The following is a 26,073-nucleotide window of genomic DNA, read 5'->3' as shown; positions in this document are numbered from 1 at the left end:
TTACATTTTCTCAGGGTCATCTATCACATTTTATTTAGGTGGTGCACAGCCTTTTCAAATCTAGTTCCGGGGTAGATGTTGTAGGACCCCCAAAAAGCATGCAGTGATGCAGTTGGGACACACTTTGACAATTAGAGGCCTCTCTCTCCACCATGTCTTGCATATTGTAATTAATGCAATGAGAGGTACAGGGCTATCCACAGTGACATCTGCTCAAGTTTCAATTCTTGTAGTTTTAGGATAAGAACACGTTGTTTGGTTGAGTCTGGCCAATAATTCCTATACTTGATCCTTGCTTGTTAGGAAAACATGAGCCAAATGTTTCTGAAGAAACTAATCATAGTTATCAGCTATAGACTTTGGCTGAAATTCTCTTTCTGGACAATACCATTGAGACAGTGGTAGACTATCAGTTCCAATCACTGTTAGATTATTTTTAAGCTCAGCCTACTAGGGGATTCCTTCCAGATGGCTTATCTGAACAAAAGAAGTAGAAGTAGTGTGATTCTGAACATTTCAGTGCAATTCTGTACCACTATATCCTTCTAGGTACTTTGTTTTAGTTTAGCTTGGGTAGTCATTCCTTGCTAACTTAGTTTGTCATTTCCAGACATTATTTCTTAAACCCTTGACAGCCATACTTTGGAGTTTTGCAGGAGGATATTACTTTCTCCTCTGTTAACATATGGAATATTTAATTTTTGTTGTCAACGTTATGGAAATATGACTGAACTTGATCTCTATTGTTCCCATGACTCTGGGAAAGCTTTGGCTATCTTGAACCAGGGCTTGAGCTTGGTAACTGGCTCGATGGTTTCTAACAAATTGAGACTGACTCCATGTAAGGTGGAAAATACTGAGTGCTAACAAATCTAAAATCCTTGGGCTCGGGCTGTGGCACAGGCTGGAGAGCAGTTGCAATGAATCACTGCAATGAATCACTCTGACCAGGAGGTCATGAGTTTGAGGCCTGCTCGGAGCCTATGTTTGTCTTGTCTTTGTTCTATGTTAAAAGGCATTGAATGTTTGCCTATTTGTGTAATCTGATCCGCCCTGAGTCCCCTTCGGGGTGAGAAGGGCGGAATATAAATGCTGTAAATAAATAAATAAATAAATAAATAAATAAAAGAGACTGAACTCCATTCCCACAGTTCTAATTGGGGGCTTCATAGTACATCAGGTTTGTATTCTAAGGGTCCTTACATATCCAGCAGAAGTCAAGTCCATATAACATTTTCTCAGGCTTTAAGTAGCCTTTTATCTCTGTTCATTGATGTAAAATAACAATAGGAGGAAAGCTTGCAGGATGGCAGGGGCATCCTTACAGGCCAAGTGCAGATATGAGCAGGAGATTTCCCCATTCTTTCCTTTCATAGGATATTAGAAGATCTCATCCTGGGAAATCAGCTTTTTCCCTAACCTCTGGCAGTTTGAATCTAAAAAGTAAGCAATAGCCAATGGCTATAATTCTGTAATAGCTGCTGGCTGCTTCTGTACTTCCTCTGAAACATTCAGTTCTTGGCAGTGCCTGAAATAAGAAATCTGAGGTCGATGGACCATTGGTCTGAATTACTATGGCGAGTCCCAATCACTAATTAAATGATTAACATGCATCCAGTTCCAGATGAGACATCCACTTTCAGTGCACTCTTGGACAGTGAATTGGGTTCAGAACTGCACATAAACAAACATCTTTTGGCAAGTGACAACAAAGAAGGATCCTAGATACCCACAGCTCTGCCTTCTCTTTGCTTTGCTTGTGTCAAAAGATTATCACAGTGTAATAATTAATGCAGAGCTAGCATGGGGTAGTGGTTTCAGTATTGGACTAGGATACTGGGAACCAGGGTTTGGATCCCTACTTGGCCATGGGAAAACCCTAGGGATCTTGCATGAATCAGACTCTCTTTGCCTCAGAGGAAGGTAAGGGCAACCTCCACCCCCTGAACAAACTCTACCAAGAAACCCCCATGAAAGGTTGGCTTAGAGTTGCCATAAATCAGAAATGAGTTAAAGGCATACAGCAGCAATTGTGAATGTTGCCGCTGATTTAAGTTGTAGGAAAATTAAACCCTATCCTTGCAAGAATTTGTTCTCAGATTGCTGTACATTTGTATGAGTGTTTTGTGGAAGGCTGAGAAATTGGTTTCTATATGTGAGGCTACAAAGACTGGTTTTATGATGGCGGTGTTACCTTACAAAGTTCCATTCTTAGCACTCCTTTTCAAAGCATTCTTAGCTCATTCATTCATCAAAAGAGCATTATATCTTTCATTTGTAGATGTGGCATTCAAAGCGCTGGTTTTGACATTCAAAATATCAAAGAGCTTAAGCCAAGAATATTTGAGAGACTTATTCCTTCCATAATGTGAGATGTTCAGTAAAGTACCAGGTGCACATCTGCCTCTCTTCGGTGCTAAGCTGGTTGCAAAAGTTACCTTTTTGCATTACAGTGCTCAGGCTGATTGGAGAGCTCTACAGGTTGCAATACAAGGTGTTTTTATAAGAATGGATCTAGCATGTGGTTGACTGTAAAGGAAAACTCACGGTTGCTTCATTAAGTTGTCAGAATTCCTGCAATGCAAATTACAAGAGCCTGCAAGTTCTACTGTCCTAGTCCTATGCAATGGAGAAGAATAACATGATAGTTTCTACCATGTTAGTAGTAGTTGTGGGGAGTGCTGAACTTAGTACATGAAGCCTTCGATTGAGGGTGCCAACCAAGGAACCATGAACTAGTCGTGATGCATTCTGTAATAAGTCACCTTCTATCATGCTCAATATTTCACTGGCTTTCCTAACTGGCAAATAGTATTTGATGGTACCATCTAAACTACCTTTGAAACTACACTATATGGTCAGTAAGTGTAGACTCATATAATGCAGTTGGGTGAGTCATATGAGTCTATTCTAACCATATAATGCCATTTCAAATTGCATTATATGACAGTGTAGATGGGGCCTGTGCACTCCACTAAGAGTACTCCACTCCCATTGGGGCTGTTCTTTGCTGGTTGGTAGTTTCTTCTTCTTGTTTTACCTCTTTCAGTATCTTTTAAAATATTTTCTCCTTCTGCCCATTTCAGACTGCCCTGTCATCAAGGCAATACTTTCTTCCAGTTTCTCGGTGTCCCCGTTTCCGTCAGCACTCAGTAAAAGTTCGCTTTCAGATAAAGTAATCCTATATAGAAGGTCTTCCCTTGTGCAGGCTTTTGGAAACTTTGGAGATTTTTTAGACATATAACCTTTTGGAAAACCAGAATTTCCATAGCCATTTGGAAGCGTGACTCTTTTTGGAGATCAACTGACGTTCACACTGCTTGGAATAATCATAACCTTTTTGTAAAGTATAATCATAACTCTTTTTGTAGAGTTAAGGAAAAACTGTATACATACAATATCGTAAGCAGTCTCAGTTATATACATAACAAATAACTAGTATAGGAGGCTTGTAGAAGTCTTCCCTTGCGCAAACAAAATTTAAGCTGCAGTGTGGCGTGAACAATAAACACTGTCTATGCTGAAATGCCATGAAATGTTTGCTTATTTTTGAAATGTGCAACCCCTCTGCTTGGTTTGAATGCCTTTCCAGTACAGTCAATTCTCCACATTAGTGAGTTTGACTTTTGCAGAGCTTGCTTCCTCTGATGCATGTAAAGCTAAGCTCTTTTACTAAAATGTATCACTTTAATGCTTCGAGTTTCATATTTGTATTCCATTGAGATTCTGTGGTTTTTGGTATTTCTTGTAGGAATCTTCCACCAACACCCACATGTCTACAGAAAAAAATTCTAACATTATCTTTATTAAATGATCATTTTGTTCCTTGATTTTTGCCATCCCATCCCATGCCAGCCAGTTAGTTTAAAATGAGAATCTGGCACTTACTGTTTTGCTTCTCAGAATGTTGCCAAGGCATTCATCACAGGATTATTGTTTTTAATGAAGGGAATGACAAAAATTCGGCACCAGGTTGGATTCACTCTGTGACACGATGATGAATTAATCTCATGGGCTACTGGTCTGTGGCAAGTTGCACTGGTTTACATTTAGGTGACAATTTGTCACACCTCGTGATAGGTTGCCTGACTTAATGCAAAAGACGTTTTATTTCTGAGAGTCATGGGTTCACTTTCTTGCCTTCTCTCAATTAAATGTCAGGATCTGACTACTGAAGATCAAAATGAAGTCTCCTTTCTTTCAACTCCAGGCAGGACAGATGTGAGGCCTTCCTACAAACTGAGACCCTTGCTTTCATCTAAATGTTATGACTTTCCAGCATTGGCTTTGAAGACTTCAGCAGATCAAAGCTCTTTGGGGTGCAGAGGGGGAAAATGTGGTGCCATTAGGTCGCTGTTTTATTTTGGTTGGCTTTGTTTGGATGGAAGGTATCTTCTGGCAACTGGCAAATAAAATATAGATGACCTGAGCAATGAAAATTCCAAGTTCTGAGTTTTCAAGGAGGCTGTTCTTATTTCTAAAGTTGGAAATCTGTGTTTATTGCTTATGTTAATAAACAATACTTAGGAGCATACCTAGAAGACTTTTCAAGGTGAAATTTAAAAGTAATTGAAATTGAATAGTAGAATAATAGCTGTTTCTCTCATACCGCCTCCACACAGCATGAGGATTGAGCTCACGTGATGATCATCCCAGCTCCGCTTCCTTTCCTCATCTGCTTTTTTGTTGTTGTTGCTAACATCTTTCCTGAAGAAGAGACCTCCTAAATCACTAAAGTTTGTACATTTTTGGGAAGTGCTTTTTTGGTTGGCCACAATACACATTCTGGCATTTGTCTCAAGGCTAACAGGATAATCCCTGTGTTTTGTATTTTGTTTGCAAAGAAAGACCAAATTTAAGCAGAGCAGAGGTCTCCTCTCCACTCATATCAGAATTTAATGACAGTGAAGACATTTCTCAGAGAAGGGGGAAGAAACCAAGTCCCGTGTAAACAGAAAAAGGATCCAGGAGGCCAGGAGGAAACGCGATCTTCACAATCCGTTGTTGCTGCTGCTTTGTACCATCAAGTTATTTCTTATTGTGATTCTAGGGTTTTCTTGGCAAAATAACTGGGTTTTCTTGCCAAAATTTTTTCAGAGGGGGTTTGGTTTTGTCTTCCTCTGAGGCCAAGATTGTGACTTACCTAAGACCACACTGTGGGTTTCCCTGAACAAGTGGGAATCTGATTCCCAGTTTCCCTGTGTCCTAGTCCAGTGCTCAAACTACTGAATTGTTGCTGTTGTGTACCTTCAAGTTGTTTCCAATTTATGGCAATCTCAAGTTGGATCTATCATAGAGTTTTCTTGTCAAAAATTGTTCAGAGGGGATTTCCTGTGCGGCTGAGAGAGTGTGACTTAGACAAGGACATTCCATGGCTGAATGAGGATTCAAACCCTGGCTTCCCAGGGCCTTAGTCCAGTGCTCCGTCTGCTACACCATGCTTGTTGCTGTTGTGTACCTTCGAGTAGTTTGTGACTTATTGCAACCCTATCATTGGGTTTTCTAGGACTGAGATGTGAAGGGAATCCAGCAACTTAATGGGTTCTAGCCTATCTTTTGTGTCCCATTCTCTCCCAAAATCCTGAGTCCATCACTGACGTCTATGCTACTAGATGCTGCTTACACCTTTATAGACTACTGCAACACACTCTATGTGGGGTTGTATTTGAAGACTGTTTGGAAGCTTCAACCAGTCTGACGTGTGGCAGCCAGATTACTGATGGGAGCGGTGTATGGGGAGCACACAACCCCCCTGCTGCGCCAGCTCCACTGGCTGTCAGTTTGCTACCGAGCACAATTCAAAGTCCTGGCTTTGGCCTGTAAATGCCTGAATGGCACCGGCCCAACTTACTTCTCTGAACGCATCTCCCTCTAAGAACCATCACGAGGTTGCGATCTTCTGGGGAGGCCCTGCTCTCAGTCCCACCACCTTTGCAGGTGCAGCTGGTGTCAATGACAGACAGGGCCTTCTCAATGGTGGCCTCTCGGCTGTGGAACTCCCTCCCTAGTGGGATTAGATCGGCCCCTTCCCTCCTATCATTTCGCAGGTGAAACCTTTGGGAGCAAGCATTTGGCCCAGCATATTTATCTGTGCAATATAGTTAGAATTTGCTTTGGATTGATGAATATGATTAGAGTCTCACTTATCCAACATTCACTTATCCAATGTTCTAGATTATCCAATGCATGTTTGTAGTAAATGTTTTCAATACATGGTGATATTTTGGTGCTAAATTCATAAATACAGTAATTACTAAGTAATATTGCTGCCTATTGAACTACTTTTTCTGTCAAATTTGTTGTATAACATGATGTTTTGGTGCTTAATTTGTAAAATCCTAACCTAATTTGGTGTTTAATAGGCTTCTCCTTAATCTCTCCTTATTATCCAACTTATTCGCTTATCCAACGTTCTGCCGGCCTGTTTATGTTGAATAAGTGAGACTCTTCTGTATCTGAATATCTGGCTTTGGATCTATGCACAATAGTTGTCTAATGTTTACGTATGTTGTTATAATTGTTGTTGTTGTTGATCGGGCATGAAATAATGCCACTCATGTAAGCCTCCCTGAATCCATTTCGGGGTGAGAAGGGAAGGATATAAATGTTATAAATAAATAAATACTATAAAGAGCAAGCCTTGGGTGAGCTCCAGGACGGTCTCCTGGGCAGCGTTCCTCCTAACCATTCCTTCCTCGTGTTGTCGAAGGCTTTCATGGTTGGGATCACAGGGTTGTTGTATGTCTTTTGGGCTGTGTGGCCATGTTCCAGAAGTATTCTCTCCTGACTTTTCACCCACATCTATGGCAGGCATTCTCAGAGGCTGCGAGGCATGGATAAACTAGGTAAGGAAGGTAAATATATATCTGTGGAGAGTCCAGGGTATGACAAGAGTCCTTTGTCAGTTGGAAGCCAGCGCTAATGTTTCAGTTAATCACCCTAATTAGCATTGGAAAGGTTTGTCTCTTGCCTGGGGGGCATCCTTTGTTCAGAGTCATGACATGGATATGCAGATGATCCTGTGATTGATTTCATGTCCAGTTGGCGTATTGTCACACCCTGGACTCTCCACAGATATATATTTACCTTCCTTGCCTACCTGTGGCGCAGGCGGGAGAGCAAGCCAGCTGCAACCAGCTGCAGTGAATCACTCTGACCGGGAGGTCATGAGTTCGAGGCCCGCTCAGAGCCTATGTTTGTCTTGTCTTTGTTCTATGTTAAAAGGCATTGAATGTTTGCCTATATGTGTAATGTGATCCGCCCTGAGTCCCCTTCGGGGTGAGAAGGGCGGAATATAAATGCTGTAAATAAATAAAATAAATAAATATCCATGCCTCGCAGCCTCTGAGCATGCCTGCCATAGATGTGGGCAAAACATCAGGAGAGAATACTTCTGGAACATGGCCACACAGCCCGAAAGACATACAACAAGCCATTCCTTCCTCCCTCTCCTTCCCCATTGCCTTCCTCCTTTTGTTGGGGAAGTGGCTCAGCTTCCTTCCTTCCTTCCTTCCTTCCTTCCTTCCTTCCTTCCTTCCTTCCTTCCTTCCTTCCTTCCTTCCTTCTCTCCAGCGGGGAAAACAATGCGCGCTGGTCTCCACGGAGGGGCGCTGGAGCACGTTTTAATGCAGCAAAAAAGGGAACGGTGGAAGCAATGATCGAGGAGCCCCTTTGGGCTGATGAAAGGAGAGAGTGGCGCGCGTGTGTGCGTGAATGAATGGAAGGAAGGCAGGGAGGCGAGGAAAGCCGCGGGGGAGGAAACAAGGGGCTCCTTCCAAGCCTCCCTCCTGAAGCGCCCGGATAATAGGCGGCCCCGTCCTTATTTATTTCCAATATTTCCATCCCGACCCCGTCGTTCCCTTTGCTGGAGGCCGGAGGCGCCCTCGGCTGCTCGGAGGAGGGAACGTCGCCCCCTTTTTATCTCTGGGGAGGGGTCTCTGGAAGCCTCGTCTTCCCCAAAGCATTGCTATCCTCTGTGCCAAGTTCGGCCAATGAGCCCCGGATCCCCCTTTGCCCCGGGGGTCCCTCCCCATCGCATCCCCATCGCAACGTGCTTGGAATGAGGCTCCCGCGCCGGCCTTTCTCGCTCTGCCTCTGCCTCCTCCTCTTCCTTTCCTTCCTTCCTTCCTCCTCGCAGACTTGGGAAGCCAACCCGCCCCCCAAACAGCCAGACAGACACACGCCTCCCTCTCTCTCTCTGTCTCTCTCTCTCTTTCTCATCGTAAACTGGAGCCAAGCCCCCTTCTTGTCTCCGCGGCCCCATTGAAGCGGAGGAAGAGGAGGAGGAAGATCAGAGAGAGAGACAGAGAGGGAGGCTTTAGGAAGCACCGGCTTGCTTGGGGTTGCTACTACATTCCTGCGCGCATCCTTGGGTCGAGGCTGTCTCGCCTCTGATCTTTCTGGGGGGCTTCAGGACCAGGACAGAGAAGCGGAGCCCCTTCCCGACCAGGGCTTTCTCCCTCCATGGCTTCGTTGTACCAGAGGCTCGGGGAGAAGATCAACACCTCGCGCTCCTTCCCGGCCACCCCCGAGGCCAGCCACCTCCTGGGACCCCCGTGCGGAGGAGAGGAGGACGGAGGAGGGGGCAAAGCCCACGCCAACGCCGCCCTGCGCCCGGGGACGAGCCCGGAGAGCCCCGGCAGAGCCCCGCGCTTCCAGTACAACACCCGGAGGAGCGACTGCGAGGAGGAAGATGTAAGCCTTGGCCCTTCTTTCTATGCAAGCCCCCCTTTCTTTGCGCCTTGGTCCTCTTTCCCTTTGACTCATCTTCCCCTCTGGAGCAAAGGCCAGGCGTGGGATGGAGATGCAAGAGAGTTGTTTGTCTCAGGACGGGAGTCTGTCTCAGTCTGGGAGTCTCTCCTTGGGTCCAGACCAGGCATGGGCAAACTTCAGCCTTCCAGGTCTTTTGGACTGCAACTCCCACCATTCCTAACAGCCTCAGGCCCTTTCCTTTTGCCCCTCAGCCGCTTAAGCGGCTGAGGGGCAAAAGGAAGGGGCCTGAGGCTGTTAGGAATGGTGGGAGTTGCAGTCCAAAAGACCAAGTTTGCCCATGCCTGGTCCAGACTCTTAGCCAATCCAACCTTGCTCCTCCTCTCTTTCAAGGCCAAGTTCTTGTTGTTGTTGTTGTTGTTGTTGTTGTTGTTGTTGTTGTTGTTGTGTCTGCTGCTTCCCTTGTCCCTGTCTCTCCTCTGAAGGGAGACTTTGCTCTCCAGCTCCATTCTCCGATGTGACTTTTTTCTTTGTTGTTGGCTAGGATCACAAGGTTGTTGTAGGTTTTCCAGGCTGCATGGCCATGTTCTAGAAGTATTCTCTCCTGACGTTTCGCCCACATCTATGGCACATAGATGGCACATCTATGACTTTTTTATATTGCAAAGCACAGGACACCTCTGGTTCCCCGGCATGTCCACTTCAACCCCTTTCTGCCATGCAAAGCCCTCCCGACAGGTGGCCATTCATCCTCTGCTTAAAAACCCTGCAGAGAAGGAATCATAGAATCCAAGAGTTGGAAGAGACCTCATGGGCCATCCAGTCCATCCCCATTTTGCCACAAAGCAGGAGGATCACATTCAAAGAACCCCCGACAGATGGCCATCCAGCCTCTGTTCCAAAGAGTGATTTCCTTAGTTTGGGATTGCCCTGTTGTCTATTCTATTTTTATATCACTTTTTACTCCTTAGCCTGGTGGCACAGTGTGTTAAAGCACTGAGCTGCTGAACTTGCGGACCACAAGGTCCCAGGTTCAAATCCCGGGAGCGGCATGAGCACTGTTAGCCCCAGCTCCTGCCAATCTAGCAGTTCGAAAACATGCAAATATGAGTAGATCAATAGGTACCGCTCCAGTGGGAAGGTAACAGCGCTCCATGCAGTCATGCCGGCCACATGACCTTGGAGATGTCTATGGACAATGCCGGCTCTTCGGCCTAGAAATGGAGATGAGCACCTTTACCTTTACCTAGCCATACATAGTCTTTAGGTGTATGCCTCCTCCAGCACCTTAATGGGATAATAGTCCCTGGTACCTACCTCTTTCTTAATTTGCATCATACAAAACTAATTGCACTTTTCTGGCCCTCTTCCCCTTTTAGGAGCCAACCCAGGATTTTATCAAAGTGTGCTTATTGTGTATTGCTATATGTGATTTTATTTCTTCATAATTTGTTTTTACTTTGGAGTTTTATATTGTTTGTTGCCTGGCCCCGGCCCCATGTAAGCCGCCCCGAGTCCCCTCGGGGAGATGGGGTGGGGTATAAAAATAAAATAGTAATAATAATTATTATAAAGCCTCCAAAAAAGGAGCCTCAACCACACTCCGAGGTGGAGAGTTCCACTGCTGAGCAGCTTTCACAGTCAGGAAGTTTTTCCTCATGTTCAGGTGGAATCTCCTTTCCTGTAGTTTAAAGCCTAGTCTCCAGGGCAGCAGAAAACAAACTTGCTCCCTCCTCCCTATGACTTCCCTTCACATATTCCCCTCACATATCACAGGTCTAACTGCCATTGTGGACCAGAATGAAGAAGTCAGGGCCAGGAAGACATCTTTCCACCATGTCTCCTGTATCAATTTAATGATATAATAATATATAATAATATTATACTATATTGTATATACATGTAATATTAATAATAATATTATGATGTAATACTATGTAATAATAATTATAATTCACTATTGTATATTTATATTACGTGCAATATTACTAATAATATTGCAGTATAGTCATATAATATAATATATTGTATGTATATATACTTGTAAACTGCCCTGAGTCCCCTTTGGGGTGAGAAGGGTGGGATATAAATGTCGCTAATAAATGATAAATAAATAATAATATTTATACATGGCCGTCATCATGTCTCCTGTCAGCCTTCTCTTCTGAAGGCTAAACATGCCCAGCTCTTTCAGCCGCTCCTCATAGGACATATTCTTCAGACCCTTGATCATTTTAGTCACCCTCCACTGGACACCTTGCAGCTTGTCACCATTCCCCTTAAACTGCAGTGTCCAGAGCTGGACACACTATTCCAGGAGACTATCCTTTTGAGTAATGATTTCTTTGGGAGTTTGTCCCATTGAGTTTGGTTGCAGTTGTTTATGGGGTTTGGGGAAGGACACTTTCATGGCGGCAATTTTTCTTTCTTCCTCCCATCCTCACCCATTTCTATTTTTATTGAACCGCTGTGTTAAAGCACCCAGAAGGTGTCAAAGGTGTAAATTAAGGCCAACGTTGCACATTTTTCTTTCTTTTCCTTTCTCAAATCCTCCCTTTCTTCTGCCAGGAGAGACTTCAAAGAGTTTGCATTTTGCATATCGCCTTAGTAACCAGTGACTCATCCGGGACACTTGCGGGATCCTGGAACGGAGGGTGGCTTACAGGGAAGGAAGGCATTGACATCCTCTGGGTTTCACCATTTGCCATAAAGGGCAAGAGCATGACAATCCTGGCTGATCCCCAGGGATTGCTGCCTTGAGCCTGGATCCCCTTCCTGTTCAAAAGCACCTGTTGAACTGCTTTGTCCTGCCCTGAAGTCCTTTTCTGGCCTTTTCTTGTGTATATATATGGTATACATATAGTTAATTGTGGATTAACTTGCAAGTTATAAGAGTTGGGTAAAGAGAGAGAAATCCCAGTAGTCTATGGCTGGCGCTACACTTTAAAATGAATGCAGTTTGATACAATTTTCTGTCCCAACTCAATGCTATGGAATGCTAACAGTTGTAGTTTGCAGCACTTTTTGGCAGAGAAGGCTAAGACCTTGCAAAACTACAACTCCCAGGACTCCATAGCCTTGAGCCATGGCAGTTCAAGTCAAACTGCATTTAGTCTGCATTGTAGATGCACCATTGCTTGTCTTTCCTTACCGGATACTTTTCTCTTGGCTACGTAGCAGTTTTTAGCTTTTAATGATAGAAAGAATGAGTAATTGTTACAAACTGGGGACTATGTGTTATCAAAGGCTTCACTGGGTTGCTGTGAGTTTTCCAGGTTGTATGGCCATGTTCCTGTAACATTCTCTCCTGATGTTTCACCCACATCTATGACAGGCATCCTCAGGGGTTGTGAGGTCTTTTGGAAAACTATGCAAGTGGGTTTTATATATCTGTGGAACGATGTCCAGGGTTGGAGAAAGAAGTCTGCTTGAGACAAGTGTGAATTATGGAGTTGGCCAGCTTGATTAGCATTGAATGGCTTTGCAACTTCAAAGCCTGGTTGCTTCTTGCTGGGGGAATCCTTTCTTGGGAGATGTTAGTTGGCTCTGATTGTTTCATGTCTGGAATTCCTCTGTTTTCTGAGTGTTGTCCTTTCTTTACTGTCCTGATTTAAGAGTTTTTTTAAAAATATTGGTGGCCAGATTTTGTTCATTTTCATGGTTTCCTCCTTCCTGTTGAAATTGTCTACATGCTTGTGGGTTTCAGTGGCTTCTCTGTGTAGTCTGGCATGGTGGTTCCTTTCTGATTCACCCGTTTCTGATTCCTGTTGACGGGAGCTCTTAGCAAATAAGTTGTGGTGTTTTCCTTTGTCCCTATTTATTTCTTGAATGAGAAAACATTTTTGTGAGGTAGTTTGAGGTAGTTGGTTCCTTTCCCTGTTTAACAATAAGAGAAGAAGCAAAATCCTGGAAATGGAGGCTACAGGTTATATTTACCCCCCCCCCCCAATACAAATAAGATGAGATAATTCCCGGATTAAATATAAATAAATCTATTTTAGGTTCCATTGGAATACTTAGTGTGTAAAGGGTGACGATATCAAAGACAGGTATAAAACTAATTTGATAACCTATAGATTTCTTTCCAAGCAAACAAACCACAATGATATAATTCTTCAGATTGTTTTGTTTGTTGTCTCTAGCCTATCCCACCACTGCCCACTAGATGGCAGTGTAATAAAGCAAAGGATTTTTGGAGGGAAACAAGAAAAAAAAGCTTCCTATCCTTTCTTAATATTCAGCTTGATGCTTACATCTCACTCCCCACCCTCTGCCCAGCTTTCAATAAGACAGATGTCTCTCTGATAATCTAGAGCATTGAGCAGAAAAACAAATAATAGAGCGTAACATGTGCAAGTGATTTATGCTGGCATGGGTTGCATCTACCAAAGTTGGGAACATTAGGAGTATAGAGGAGAATTATGTCACCAGTTTCCTCCCAGTTCAGGCAAAGGAGAAAAGGCTCATTTGGCCCATTCCTTCCCAATGACAGCCTATTGAATTTGAATAATATTGCTTTATAGTTCAGAGCAGGATGGGCAAACTTGGGCCCTCCAGGTGTTTTGGACTTCAACTCCCACAATTCCTACCGGCTGTTAGGAATTGTGGGAGTTGAAGTCCAAAACACCTGGAGGGCCCAAGTTTGCCCATGTCTGGTTTAGATAGTGTGATAGTATACAAAAATGATACCAGAGAGATCAAAATATAAATTGTGACAATCAAAGCATGTAAATTCCCCTCCTGTATTCCCATAGCATAAATATACACTACTTTAACTGCCATGGCTTGATGCTATGAGATCCTGGGAGTTGCAGTTCATTGAGACACCAACACTCTTTTGCAGAGAAGGCTAAGGAGGACGTATTGTCGAAGGCTTTCATGGCTGGAATCACTGAGTTGCTGTGAGTCTTTCGGGCTGTTTGGCCATGTTCCAGAAGCTTTCTCACCTGCCTCCAACAGACAAGAGTTCTTTCTCCCACCTTGGACCTTACACTGATATGTAAACCTCCCTTGCCTAGTTTCCACAACTTCTGAAGATGCCTGCCATAGACGTGGGCGAAACATCAGGAGTCAATAATAATAATAATAATCATCATCATCCTGGTGGTGATCGGCACATTGGGTGCCGTACCAAAAGATCTCAGCCGGCATTTGGAAACAATAGACATTGACAAAATAACGATCTGCCAACTGCAAAAGGCCACCCTACTGGGATCTGTGTTCATCATCCGAAAATACATCACACAGTCCTAGACACTTGGGAAGTGTTCAACTTGTGATTTTGTGATACGAAATCCAGCATATCTATCTTGTTTGCTGTGTCATAATATAATAATAACAATAATAACTTTATTCTTGTATCCTGCCCTATCTCCCTGAAGGAACTTGAGGTGGCTCACATGGGGACTAAGCCCAAAATACACCACGATACAACAACAAGGTACATTTAAAATATAGAAAATCAAAGGCATAGAAAATACAATAAGACATACTCACAATAACCAATAGCCTTCTAGGCACAGTGAGCACAATCAGGATGGCGATAAGGCAGAAGATTTATTTATGTGCAACATCTTGCCACCTCAGATCTGGGCCAGAATAAAGTGCAATAGCTGGGTATGGGTGGAGGTGAAAGGACAACATCAATGTGCCAAAACAGTCAAATGCACATTGAAATAGCCAGTTTTTCAGCTCTTTCCAGAATGTGCTCAAGGTGGGGTCTAATCTAATTTCCATCAGGAGGGAGTTCCAGAGCTGGGGGGGGGGGGGGGGCTACCACCAAGAAGGCCCTCTCTGGAACATTGCCATACAGCCCAAAAGACTCACAGCAACCCAAGGCTAAAGACCTTGTTAAGCTACATTTCTCAGGATTCCATAGCAATAAGCCATGGCAGTGAAAGCGGTCTCAAACTGCATTAATTTAACAGTGTAAAGGCACCCTTAGAAACCAAACCCTGATTTAGATAACAGAAGTTTGGATCAAGTGGGAGAAAGTATTGCAGTGATGTATATTCATGCGAGAGGGTCAAGGTGAATGTGAAGCAGTGGGAAGGATTTTGAGATTCACACAGTCTGTTCCTTTGCCAAGAGACAGCATTGCAAATCCAGGGTCTTCTTCTTTTTCTTTCTTCTGAAGAGCGCTGTCTTTGAGAGCTGTCTCAGGTGCTGACGCCTTTAAAGCTCTGCCACTCAGCTTTCTTTTCTTGCTGGCAGACTTTTGCATTGAGTTATTTGAAGGGAGCTGGCGGCTTTGTTGGCCTTCTGGAGCTTGCTGTCACCTAGAGAAGAGAGCTCGGCTTGTGTGCCAAGACAGGATTTCTGACCTTGGCAACTGAGGGGGGGGGGGGGGGGAGATCACAGAGAAACAAATAATACAGTCTCTTCCTTCCTCCTTGCAAGTGGTGCTTCTTAGAAGTGAGACCGTAGGCAGGACTTCCAAATGCAGGTTTAATATAAATTGCTGTAGCTTTCGCCATATAGTCCATTCTGAGGGAAGGTGATGCCCAAGGACAAACGTGGCTAAATGAAATTCAGGGCCGTGTGAATTTTGACAGCTTTCAGCCGAATCCACTTTGCACAGTCGCTAGCAATCCCGGGTGCTGGAAATTCGGCTAAATCCTACCACAGCTATATGCGATTATGTTTGATAACTGGCTGTGAGGCGGGTGATTGCATTATAAACCCCTATCTGGGAGGATTAGGCATCTAATATAAATTTCATATTAAAGGCTAAAACTGAGCAAAGAAGCGCTTGGCGTTAATGAGGGCATCCCCATAAAAGTAGCTAAGCATATGGCCTGTAGGTTCAGCCTTCGGAGCTTCCAAGTAAAAGATCTCAGGATTGAGACTCAAGGTTGAAAATACCTAGGAAGTGAGTAGTTGCATGATAGCATGGAATGTCCTTCTCCCAGACATTGCTCTCAGAAATGTCCTTCTCATTGGGGTGGGGATGGATCAGTTACTGAGGCTTTCTTTACCCCATCCCCATCCATAATATGTCTCCATAGCCATGGTTTTGGTACAATTGCTACTTCCATAACAACAACAACACTTTATTTATATTCTGCTCTTCTTCCCAAGGGGACTCAGAGTGTATTACAGCATATAAATAAATAAAGGCAAACATTCAGTGTCTTGTTACAATGAGACATACATAGACAGACAAAGGCAAAGGCTTCTCCTTTCATTTCCGGCTCTGGTGATCTTCTCATTTCCTAGCCGAGGAACTTGCATTGTCACTTCCTGATCATTTGACTGGCATGACTGCTTTGAGCATCTTTTTGTCCTTTCTCGAAGCGGTACTTATTTATCTACTCACTTTACTAATACTAACTACATCTTAACCAGGTCTCTTTTGCAAAGTGATCTTTTTTTGTGTCAGGAGCGACTTGAGAAACTGCAAGTCGCTTCTGGTATGAGAGAATTGGCAGTCTGCAGGGACGTTGCTTAGATGCTTTGATGTTTTACCATCCTTGTGGGAGGCTTCTATCATGTCCCCGCATGGAGCTGGAGCTGATAGAGGGAGCTCATCCGTGGTCTCCCCGGGTTGGATTTGAACCTGGCAGCCTTCAGGTCAGCAACCCAACCTTCAAGTTACAAGGCTTTAACCCACTACACCATCGAGGGCTCCGTTGCAAAGTGATCTGAGAAGTGTTTATGGTTGCACCAGAATCTTACAGCCCCTTCCACATTGCCCCATTTTGTCCTTAATCAGTGAGCTTAAATTTATTGCTGCAAGCATGATTCTAGGCTGGCATTCTGACCATTAGGCTACAATATAAAATGTGTTGTCAAAGGCTTTCATGGCTGGAATCACTGGGTTGTTGTGTTCCGCTTGATGAAAACACACAACAACCTACAATATCAAATGTTTATGTGGTCCTTTTCTAAAATACATAATAATGAGTAAAAGGCAGGGAAAGGAAAGAGAAACAGAACAGTGATGTCAAAGCCAGCCATGCTGATTTAAAGATTGTGTAGTAGGAATACATTGTTTTTTGTAGTCCATGCTATCCCCAACAGAGAAACAATAAAGGAGGCCATTGTGAATACATGGAGTTTTTAGTAGAGGAATAGTTCCTTTCTTTGAGGCTGATGTTAACATTTTTTTCTGCCCAGAAAGCTATAGAGATGACAGAAGCTGGGGCCATAGTTTGATTCCTCTCCTAGACATGGAAAACCATGTTCTCAATCCCAGAAAACCCCATGATAGGGTCACTTAGTGTCACCAAAAGTTAGAAATGACTTGAAGGCACACAACCAAAACAAGAACAAAGGAAAATCACTCTGTGAGAAATGTGTGGCCCAGGCTCACTTGAGTCCCATAGGCAAACTCCCAGTCTTTAATCCCTCACTATTAATATGGAGAGAATAATATTAGTCCAAATTCAAGGGTTCTTGTAGCACACACAGAGATATTCAATAAACCCCATTCACTGACAAGGCATACATTTTAAGCCTTGTTTAGTATTGAACATGAGTTTAATATAGAACATAATCTTGCACAAGATACTGATTTCAAAACTATGAACTCATATTAACTGTGTCGTGGTATTTATGGATTATGTTCTTGTAGACCTGCCTCCTTGGATTAATTGTTACGGATGCAGTTTCTGGGGAAGAAACCAAAGTAACTACAGAAAATTATATCAGGAGCACATTCATTTATAATTTTTGGCATTGCACTCATATTTTTCCTGTTGAGATTAATCTTTTCCATACAGACTAATGGGCATTTTTTTCCATGGCAGCCCTATCCCATAAAATAAAACTTTCCTCCCTGTTTCCTTCTCCAGCGTACTTTCCCTTTGCAGTCAGAGTGATTAACGAGCTTAATTTCTGCCGGCAACTGCCAAAGGTGCTGAGTAAGATGTACAGGCTGATTGTGTGTAACCCTGTTCCTTTTAATTACTGTGATGATAATAATGCATTAATCAAGTGCATAAGAAATTCAGCACTTTTGACTAATGCAAAATATCGATTAATTTCACAGGACATTGAGAGTAAAAGTGATCATCACAGTAATCCTTTAAAAATTAAATTTGTGATACTAAGTTATTTCTTTTGAAGGGAATTGCCTATCAGTGGTCAGATCTATAAAGTTAGAGCAATGAATGCTTCAAGGTTTCCTTTCTCTCCTTCATTCATCACAAGTGTGATATATTTGGCATTGCCTGGCTTTTCATTATGTTTGTGACTCTTTCTTTTCTTCCTCCCTTTCCCTTGTATACCTTGTCTCTCTTTCTTTTCTTTCTTTTTTCCTTTTTAATAATAGTAATACACTTTATTTATATTCTGCCCTGCTCCCCCAGGGGACTCAGAGAGGATTACAGCATTACATACATAGGCATTCAGTGTCTTTACAATCATATACACACAAACAAAGGCAAATGCTTCTCCTTTCATTTCTGGTTTTGGAGGCAGTGCTAATTTCTGGCTGGGGGGGGGGCGGTGTTCTTTCTCAGTTTTCAAGCCAAGAAGCCTGCGATGTTACCTCCTGTTCGTGTGTTCTAATACTAATTAGATTCTTGGATTTCTGTGTATATTCCGGGCTGTATAGCCATGTTCCAAAAGCATTCTCTTCAGACATTTTGCCCACATCTATGGTAGGCATCCTCAGAGGTTGTGAGTTCTGTTGGAAACTAAGCAAGTGGGGTTTATATATCTGTGGAATGATGTCCAGGGTGGGAGAAAGATGTCTTGGCTGTTTGAGGCAAGTGTGAGCATTCCAATTAGCCAGCATTGAAAAACCTTGCAGCTTCACAGCCTGGCTGCTTCCTGGCTGGAAGCACCCTTTGTTGGGAGGTGTTAGTTGGCCGTGATTGTTTCCTGTTTGGAACTCCCCTGTCTTCTGAGCAATGTCCTGATTTTAGAGTTTTTCGATACTGGTAGCCAGATTTTGTTCATTTTCATGGTTTCTTCCTTTCTGTCGACATTGTCCACATGCTTGTGGATTTCAATGGCTTCTCTGTGTAGTCTGACATGTTCGAGTGGTCCAGCATTTCTCTGTTCTCCAATAATATAATGTATCCAGGTTGGTTCATCAAGTGTTCTGCTATGGCTGACATCTCTGGTTGTGTCAGTGTGCAGTGCCTTTCATGTTTTGTGTTTGGGCAATGCTGCATTTAGTGGTCCCTATGTAGATTTGACCACATAGGTTCGTGGCGATAATATATATTTCCCAAAACATAACTGAGCAACTCTTATTTTTAAGAGCACACAAATACTGCACATAAGCTACAGATAATACAAGAAGTTGTCTTGTCTACTCTGTGATTGCATAGCATCAGGTCCTCAATTAAATAAAATCTTGCACACACATTGTTCCTTGATCTGGCAGAAGAATGAAGGGAAGGCTGAAGCATGGCAGAAGCAAATCACAATATTCTCTGAAATGCAGATTTCAGCAAAACAAGCAATTGACATTGATTATGGAATGTGTTAACATTCAAGGCTGGGAAAATGATGGTTGAGGAAAATGCAAGAAAGTGCAGATTTTATGGGGAACAATAAAAAAGATCCCACTGAGTAGCAAATTGCTGCAATAAACATTGATATTTAGGGCAAGAGAAGGATGATGAAGAATAACAAATACATGGAGAATCCGAAACATTTGCATTGGCAGGTTTCAGTGGTGCTGATGCAACAGCCTTGCAAAGAGCATCAGGATATCTTCTCTTGTATTTTCACCAGATGGCAATGGGAAGAAAATAAATCTTTGGAGATTGAAGCATTGTCATAAATGTGGATGTCACAACAGTCATTTACAGGCATTTTGTCAGGCTGCTGAGCAGCTAGTTTGTCACTTGAATTTTCAGATTAAAAATATTTTTGGGGAAAAGGGGCATACTTTCTTTGGTTTTAGGTGATGCACCCACCTGAGGCATTAGAAGAAGCATTTTCATCTATGTGTGAAAAAATAGGAACGACTCTTACAATGCAACTTTATATGCATCTCCTTTCAGACACATTATTGAGTAAATATATATGCCATTGAGTTCTGGCATGGCCCAGTTCTATGGATTCATGGGAGTTGTAGCATTCCAAGTTCTTTAACTTTCTGCTAGACTGACTTCCATGATTGTATAGCATTGAGCCATGGCAGTTAAAGTGGTATCAAACTACATTACTTCCACAGTGTAGAGGCACCTTGAGACAGAAAGATCCTAGTGGGTTTCCATGGCTGCAATCAATCAATGGATTTCTATGGCCAAGCAGAGAATATCACCTCTAGTCTACAGAGTCATAGTCCAAAGCTCAAACCACGATGCCGCACTGGCTCAGAGCAGTTTGCACGAGATTTTAAAAAGCCTCTCGGACTTTATCTAATTTATTATATTTACACTGTTTATCTACCACCCAATTAACAATGTCTACTTGGTAGCTAGGACTAGAAGCTAAAGATATTAAGCTTTCTAAACAAACACGGCACAAAATAAATAACATGAAAGAAGGTACAAAAATCCTATCTTAATGCCACGGAGCTTAAAAGCAACAACCACAACCTTCAAAATCCTAAGTACCTGGGAGATAGGGAATTGGGCCCAAAAGCAGCATGGTGAACAAATGGGGAAAAATGATGGGATGCAGGTGGGGAAAAAGGAACTGAGGCACACTAACTGAAGTTGCAAAATTCTTATAATAATTGGCTAAAAACAGACGTACTGTAGATCACAAAAGGCGTTCACATGATAGGAACTATCTGTATGATCAATTGCATGTCTGATGAACAAACAATATAGAAAATACAAATCTACCTAACTATTTTTCCATGATGAATTTCAGTCTATAAGCAATATTTAAGAAGAGCGTTAAAATTTGATTTTGCTATTTGGACAATGCTGTGCTCTTGACCGGGAAGCCCAAGTGACAAAAACAAGAGCTATCTTCAGATACATTCAAGGTAACTGATAACGGCAAAGAACTGTCACTCCCTGAGATAAGAAGTATAGTCAGAGAACCATTAGAAGTTGCACTTTTAAATAATTTCATTCATAATGTTAATCACAAGATAGAGAAGCAGTGACAAAAAACTAGTCAATTAGGGGAAATGAGATAGAGTTTAAAATAAGTCCAAGGTCCATACAATCTAACATTATCCTTATTGCTGTCTCTATACATGGAGAGTATAGCTCTATCATTATCGTGATTAATAGCTATTGACAGACTTGTCTTCATTGAATTTGTCTAATTCCCTTTTAAAAGCTTCCTAAGCTACTGACCATTACTAGTGGTGAAACGTGACATGACATATTACTTCTGTGGTCAGGAATATAGAAGATGGTAGGATCAGGTACACTTTATAGTGAGGAGCACTCAGTGGCGGAATAGGTTAAACCCTTGTGCTGGCAGGACTGCTGACTGAAAGGTTGGCAGTTTGAATCCGGAGAGCGGGGTGAGCTCCCCTCTGTAAGCTCTAGCTTCCCATGCGGGGACATGAGAGAAGCCTCCCACAGGATGGTAAATAAATCTAAACATCTGGGCATCCCCTGAGCAACGTCCTTGCAGATGGCCAATTCTCTCACACCAGAAGCAACTTGCAGTTTCTCAAGTCGCTCCTGACATGAAAAAGAAAATCTTATAGTGGAAATATATTAACTAGGGACAAATTAGAGAAAAACATGGCAGATTGGTTTGAGTTAAGCTTCTGAACCTTGGGAACCCATTGAGACCCCATGTACACTGCCATATAAAACCCATATTATCAGTGTAGGCTCATATAATCCAGTTCCAAGCAGAAAATCTGGATTATCTGCTTTGATAATATATAGCAGTGTAGATCCAGCCAGAGTGATCACACTCTCTCAGCCTAAGGAGGAAGGCAGTGGTAACCCTCCTCTGAATAAATCTTACCAAAATCCTATCATAGGGTTGACAGAGTGGCAGGAAGGCATATGGCAACAGCAGCAATGTGTTTATGAAGACATTGAAGAATTGAAGAGTCTTCTTGGTAAACTGGGATGTGCAGCTCAGAATTATATTTCCATTTTGGGCCATTGGATCCAAGCTATGTAGCTGGTGGAAGCAGGAAGAAATAAGCTCTGGATACAGCATTTATGATAGAAATAAGGCATTGGGGAAATCGGCTCCAATAACTAATAGATTTTGTCCACCTGCCCTTAACATTGCTACCCAACATTGGAAAAAGTGCATAATGTACCAGTAGGTTTCTGGAAACATATATGGACCCATTGTTTGTGCTGGGTTAATGTTATAGTTTGACCTGAATTGACTCTGGTGATCAACCCTTGACTTGTTTGTAGGACCAGTAATGTTCTTCCCTGATACATTTATTCCTTGGTATTTATTTTGGAATGGACTTCTAATAAAGCCATCTATTCTTTAACACCACACACACACATGGAGCAAATGTAGTCCTTTCTAATCCATGTTAAGCCTTTATCTAGATGCCCAACCCAAAAATTCTCCCTTACTAAATTTCATCACCCTTCTACACTGCAATATAATACAGATGATCAAAGAACATTATCTGGATTTTATATGGCATTGTAGAAGGGGCCTCAGGTTAATTTTTTTTTGCATGTTTTACTATTCTCACAACAACAAAAACAACAACAACCACTGCAGATTCTTGAATTTTTGGTGCAAAATGGTATACCAAATATCTGTACATAACTTTATAAATCGTCTAGTTTAGTTCTGCATTGAATGGGTGAAAGTTTTCATTTGTTACAATATGTCTGTTAAACTGAGAATTAACAATTGGCCTAAATGCATGCTTTTAAAAACTTAACAAGAGCTAATAAGCATCTGCTGTTTGCAAAATGTCAGACGGAGCCAAAGTGCATGCAATTAGATAAAGATAATGTGGCAAGAGGAAGGATATACATGGCGGGGCTTTCTTCCCTCCTTGGCTTTTTGGCTGCAAAAGTGCTGTTAACGAAGAACGTGGCTTTTTGGTTTTAAAGCACAGGGTTGGAGATTGTCAGAGATGGAAACAGGAGCTAATGTGATGAAATGAGAAGGTTAGACTGTGAGGTACAAGCAAACAGATGGAGAGCTGCCCAGACAACAAGCCAGATATTTATAGGGTTCGAGAAAGCCAACGAGGAACGAAATGGGAGAAGAGTGAGAAGACATGTATGGCAGCATAGATTTCCTTTTTACCAAGCTATATTCGTAAATGAGATGTTTGGAATTGGAGTGCTACCACTTTTTTTTGGCATTGCTTTTTCTTGAGTCACCTGAAAGTTATTTCACTGAAAATGTTTTTCTTACTATAGCCTCACCTTTATTCTGTCTTGAAAAGACCTATGGCATTGATCTTTTCTAGGAATGTCAATGCCAACTTTAATATGCATTGCTAAAGCAGGTGTGGATTTCACATTTCCAGTGCATTTCACTTTCTACGTCTCTAATATTTGTTTGTGTTTACTATAGAGTTAGGGACAAATTAGTTGTGGCATTAATGCATGAAATTAAAATGTATGTGTATTGGAGGCAGTCTTAGTCCCATGGAGAGTGAGGTCCCTTCTATGCTGCTATATAAAATCCAGATTATCTGATTTGAACCGGATTATATGGCAGTGTAGACTCATATAATCCAGTTTAAAGGCTATGAGCTATACAAAGTGGCTAGCTACAGTTTTAGCCCTGTGGTTGACTGTACATTATACAGTACTGTACATTATATGTATAGTGCTATAGTATAGTATAGCATTTGCTATGTGGAGTCTGCTCTAAGAATTCCCCCAAGGATCCTTTTTTTCTAACAGCAAGCTCAATGTGCCTTTCTAACCCAAGAAAACCCTAATTTAATTTCAATCTCATTATTTTGCATTTATTTCATTTGATCTGCCAACTGGCAAACAGTAAAAAACTCTTTGCTCCACTGAAGGTCAATAGGAGACAATTTTTTAACGTCATAAAAGGATTGATTAAAAGGATTCCAAGTGTATATTATTATTATAATTTTTTCCAAAAAAGAGAGAACAAGACTTTAGGCTTTCAATAACAAACCAGGGTTTTTAAAATGCATGCACAATTAACAAATTAAGACTATGGAGAGTATATTATTATGTTTGGCATTCTTCTCAAGTTTGTCCTGCTGAAGGAGAGAAAGGAAGGGAATGATCCTGCATAAGTCTAAGTGCGTGAATTGCAAGATGCATGTTATGCAATTAACTTGTACATGGTGCAATTGGACTTGCAACTTGTTGAACCTGCAAATAGCGCATGCATAAGATAACAATTACATGGTACTAATCAGGCTCCTATCCCTGGAATGCATTTTGCATGTTTACTAATATTTGCATGCCTCTCGAGTACTATTCTGCCTACTTTCCTTTTTATTACTAACATCTCTTCTGGTCTGCTCTATACTTAGCAATTCAAATGTTTTCTGGCTCATATAACCCATTTCTTCAGCAAAGCCATGCACTGAATCCTTGTAGAGGCCTAACATATTCTTAAAGAGACATTTACACCTACTATCATCATACCTGTCCTGCCATATAGGTTGCAGCAGAGACAAAATTGGTTGAAACATTGCACTGGGCAGCTTTCATTGCTTCTTGTGGTGTTTGCCATCTGCATGAGCAAAGTCAAATGTGATCTCTGGGATAAAGAGCTTCTTGTGGTCTCTGATGCTCCAGAAGGTCTTGTGTATGTGGTTGGCTGTGAAAGTAAACTGTTGGTCTTCCGTACTGCATTGTTTCTCAACCTTTTGGTGAAGATCAAGTGTGTGATCTCCACTACTGCATCATTGAGACTCCCATTAGTGAAATCTACAAGAAGTATAAGTTAGGTAAATATAATGAGACCTCCATGTTAGCTGGAGTTATGGACACAGGACCTCCATAAAAGTGGAAAAATGCAAATAAAAAGCCTTTTTTTTTTACCTGAAAGAACACTTCTGTAGGAATCTCTAGATCCTCCAGTATGGCTGTATGGATCCCCTGGAAAATGACCTCAGAATCATACTGGAGAACACAGAGTTTCCTAGACATCTGACAGACCTAGCGAAAACATTATACTCAAATTCATGAATAAGCCTCCAAAAATAAAATGCATAAATGCAAAGAGCCAGCTGTAATGAGAAGTTGTATACTTTAGGGCCCTTCCACACTGCCATATATGTTGTGACTCAGCTGGAACCTCAGATTGACTCTGATGGGGATGATGGGATTCAGGTTCAAAATCAGGTTCAAAATGTCCCTGTTGTAGAAGATGAGGAACAAGTTCATTTTGCCACAGCAAGGAATGATGTTGATGATACTGAAACTAGCCAGGTGCAAATTGACTTGGAAAAGGAGGATAGTTCTCAGTCTGAGGCTCAGCAAACTAACGAGCAGGCTGACCTTGATGAGATGGAATCTTTAGATCGAGCTGACCATTTGGAATTCAGGGTTCGGAGGAGTGTGAGAATTGCAAACAAGAAGGAGGCTAGAGGCTAGAGAAATGCTTTCATGCTTTGCAAAGGGTATTAAAGCAATGTGTTTGGAGACAAACCTTTGTCAAAGCAACGTTCGTTCTACCAAGAAGCAAGCTCTCATTGTCCTGGATTATCTTGCAGCCTATGTATTCATGTTCTTGGGACTTTGTCATGCTCTATTGGGACTTTGTTTATTCCTTGTGATTTCTGGAATTATTCTCTAAGACTGTATTTTGCAACAGTCTTTTGGAACTTTGCTTTTAAAGAACTTTTTATCTTCTATTTTCTAATAAACTGAAAAGACTTCAACCTGTGTACAGTTTGGTATATATAGCAAGGCGAAGATAACCTGAGGTGCAAAAATATAATCCAGTTAAATGTGGATTTCATACAGCTGTGTGCGAGGGGCATAATATACATATAGGCTCCAGCTACTTGATGAAAGAGTGGAGGTCCATCTCTTTGTGGAGATAAATAGCAGGGTATAAATATCATCATCATCATCATCATCATCATCATCATCATCATCATCATCATCATCATCATCGTTTTGGTAGAAGCAGGTGCTCCCTCAAAGACAGGAGCCTCATCTACACTACATGATTAACTGCATTGAACTGGATTATATGGCAATGTAGACTCATATAATCCAATTCAATGTGGTTCTGCCTGCATTATATAAGTTCTACACCAGGCATGGGCAAACTGCAGCCCTCTGCATGTTTTGGACTTCAGCTCCCTGCCGGCTGTTAGGAATTGTGATACAGGGAACGCCGTAGATGTAGCGTACCTGGATTTCAGTAAGGCCTTCGACAAAGTCCCCCACGACCTTCTGGCAAACAAACTAGTCAAATGTGGGCTAGACAAAACTACGGTTAGGTGGGTCTGTAATTGGCTAAGCAAACAAACCCAAAGGGTGCTCATCAATGTATCGTCTTCATCAGGGAAAGAAGTGACAAGTGGAGTGCCGC

The 26,073-nt window shown here is 42.1% G+C and overlaps 1 protein-coding gene across 4 annotated transcripts in view; it reads left to right on the top strand.

Moving 5' to 3' along the window:
* The window catches only part of dpp6 (dipeptidyl peptidase like 6), a 557,184-nt gene that overhangs the window by 173,882 nt on the left and 357,229 nt on the right, over window positions 1-26,073 (top strand). The window contains exon 1 of one of the 4 annotated variants that reach the window (XM_062984635.1): window positions 7,619-8,694. The exons of the other annotated variants lie outside the window; for them this stretch is intronic. Within the exon in view, the coding sequence (XP_062840705.1) occupies window positions 8,464-8,694 (231 nt within the window). The 5' untranslated portion in view covers window positions 7,619-8,463. Of the gene's footprint in view, window positions 1-7,618; window positions 8,695-26,073 lie in introns of those variants that run through there. 4 annotated transcript variants of the gene reach the window in all.

The sequence above is a fragment of the Anolis carolinensis genome, chromosome 6 (assembly GCF_035594765.1).
Source record: "Anolis carolinensis isolate JA03-04 chromosome 6, rAnoCar3.1.pri, whole genome shotgun sequence".
In the NCBI taxonomy this organism is placed as follows: Eukaryota; Metazoa; Chordata; class Lepidosauria; order Squamata; family Dactyloidae; genus Anolis; species Anolis carolinensis.
This window is presented reverse-complemented; position numbering and strand designations above follow the sequence as displayed.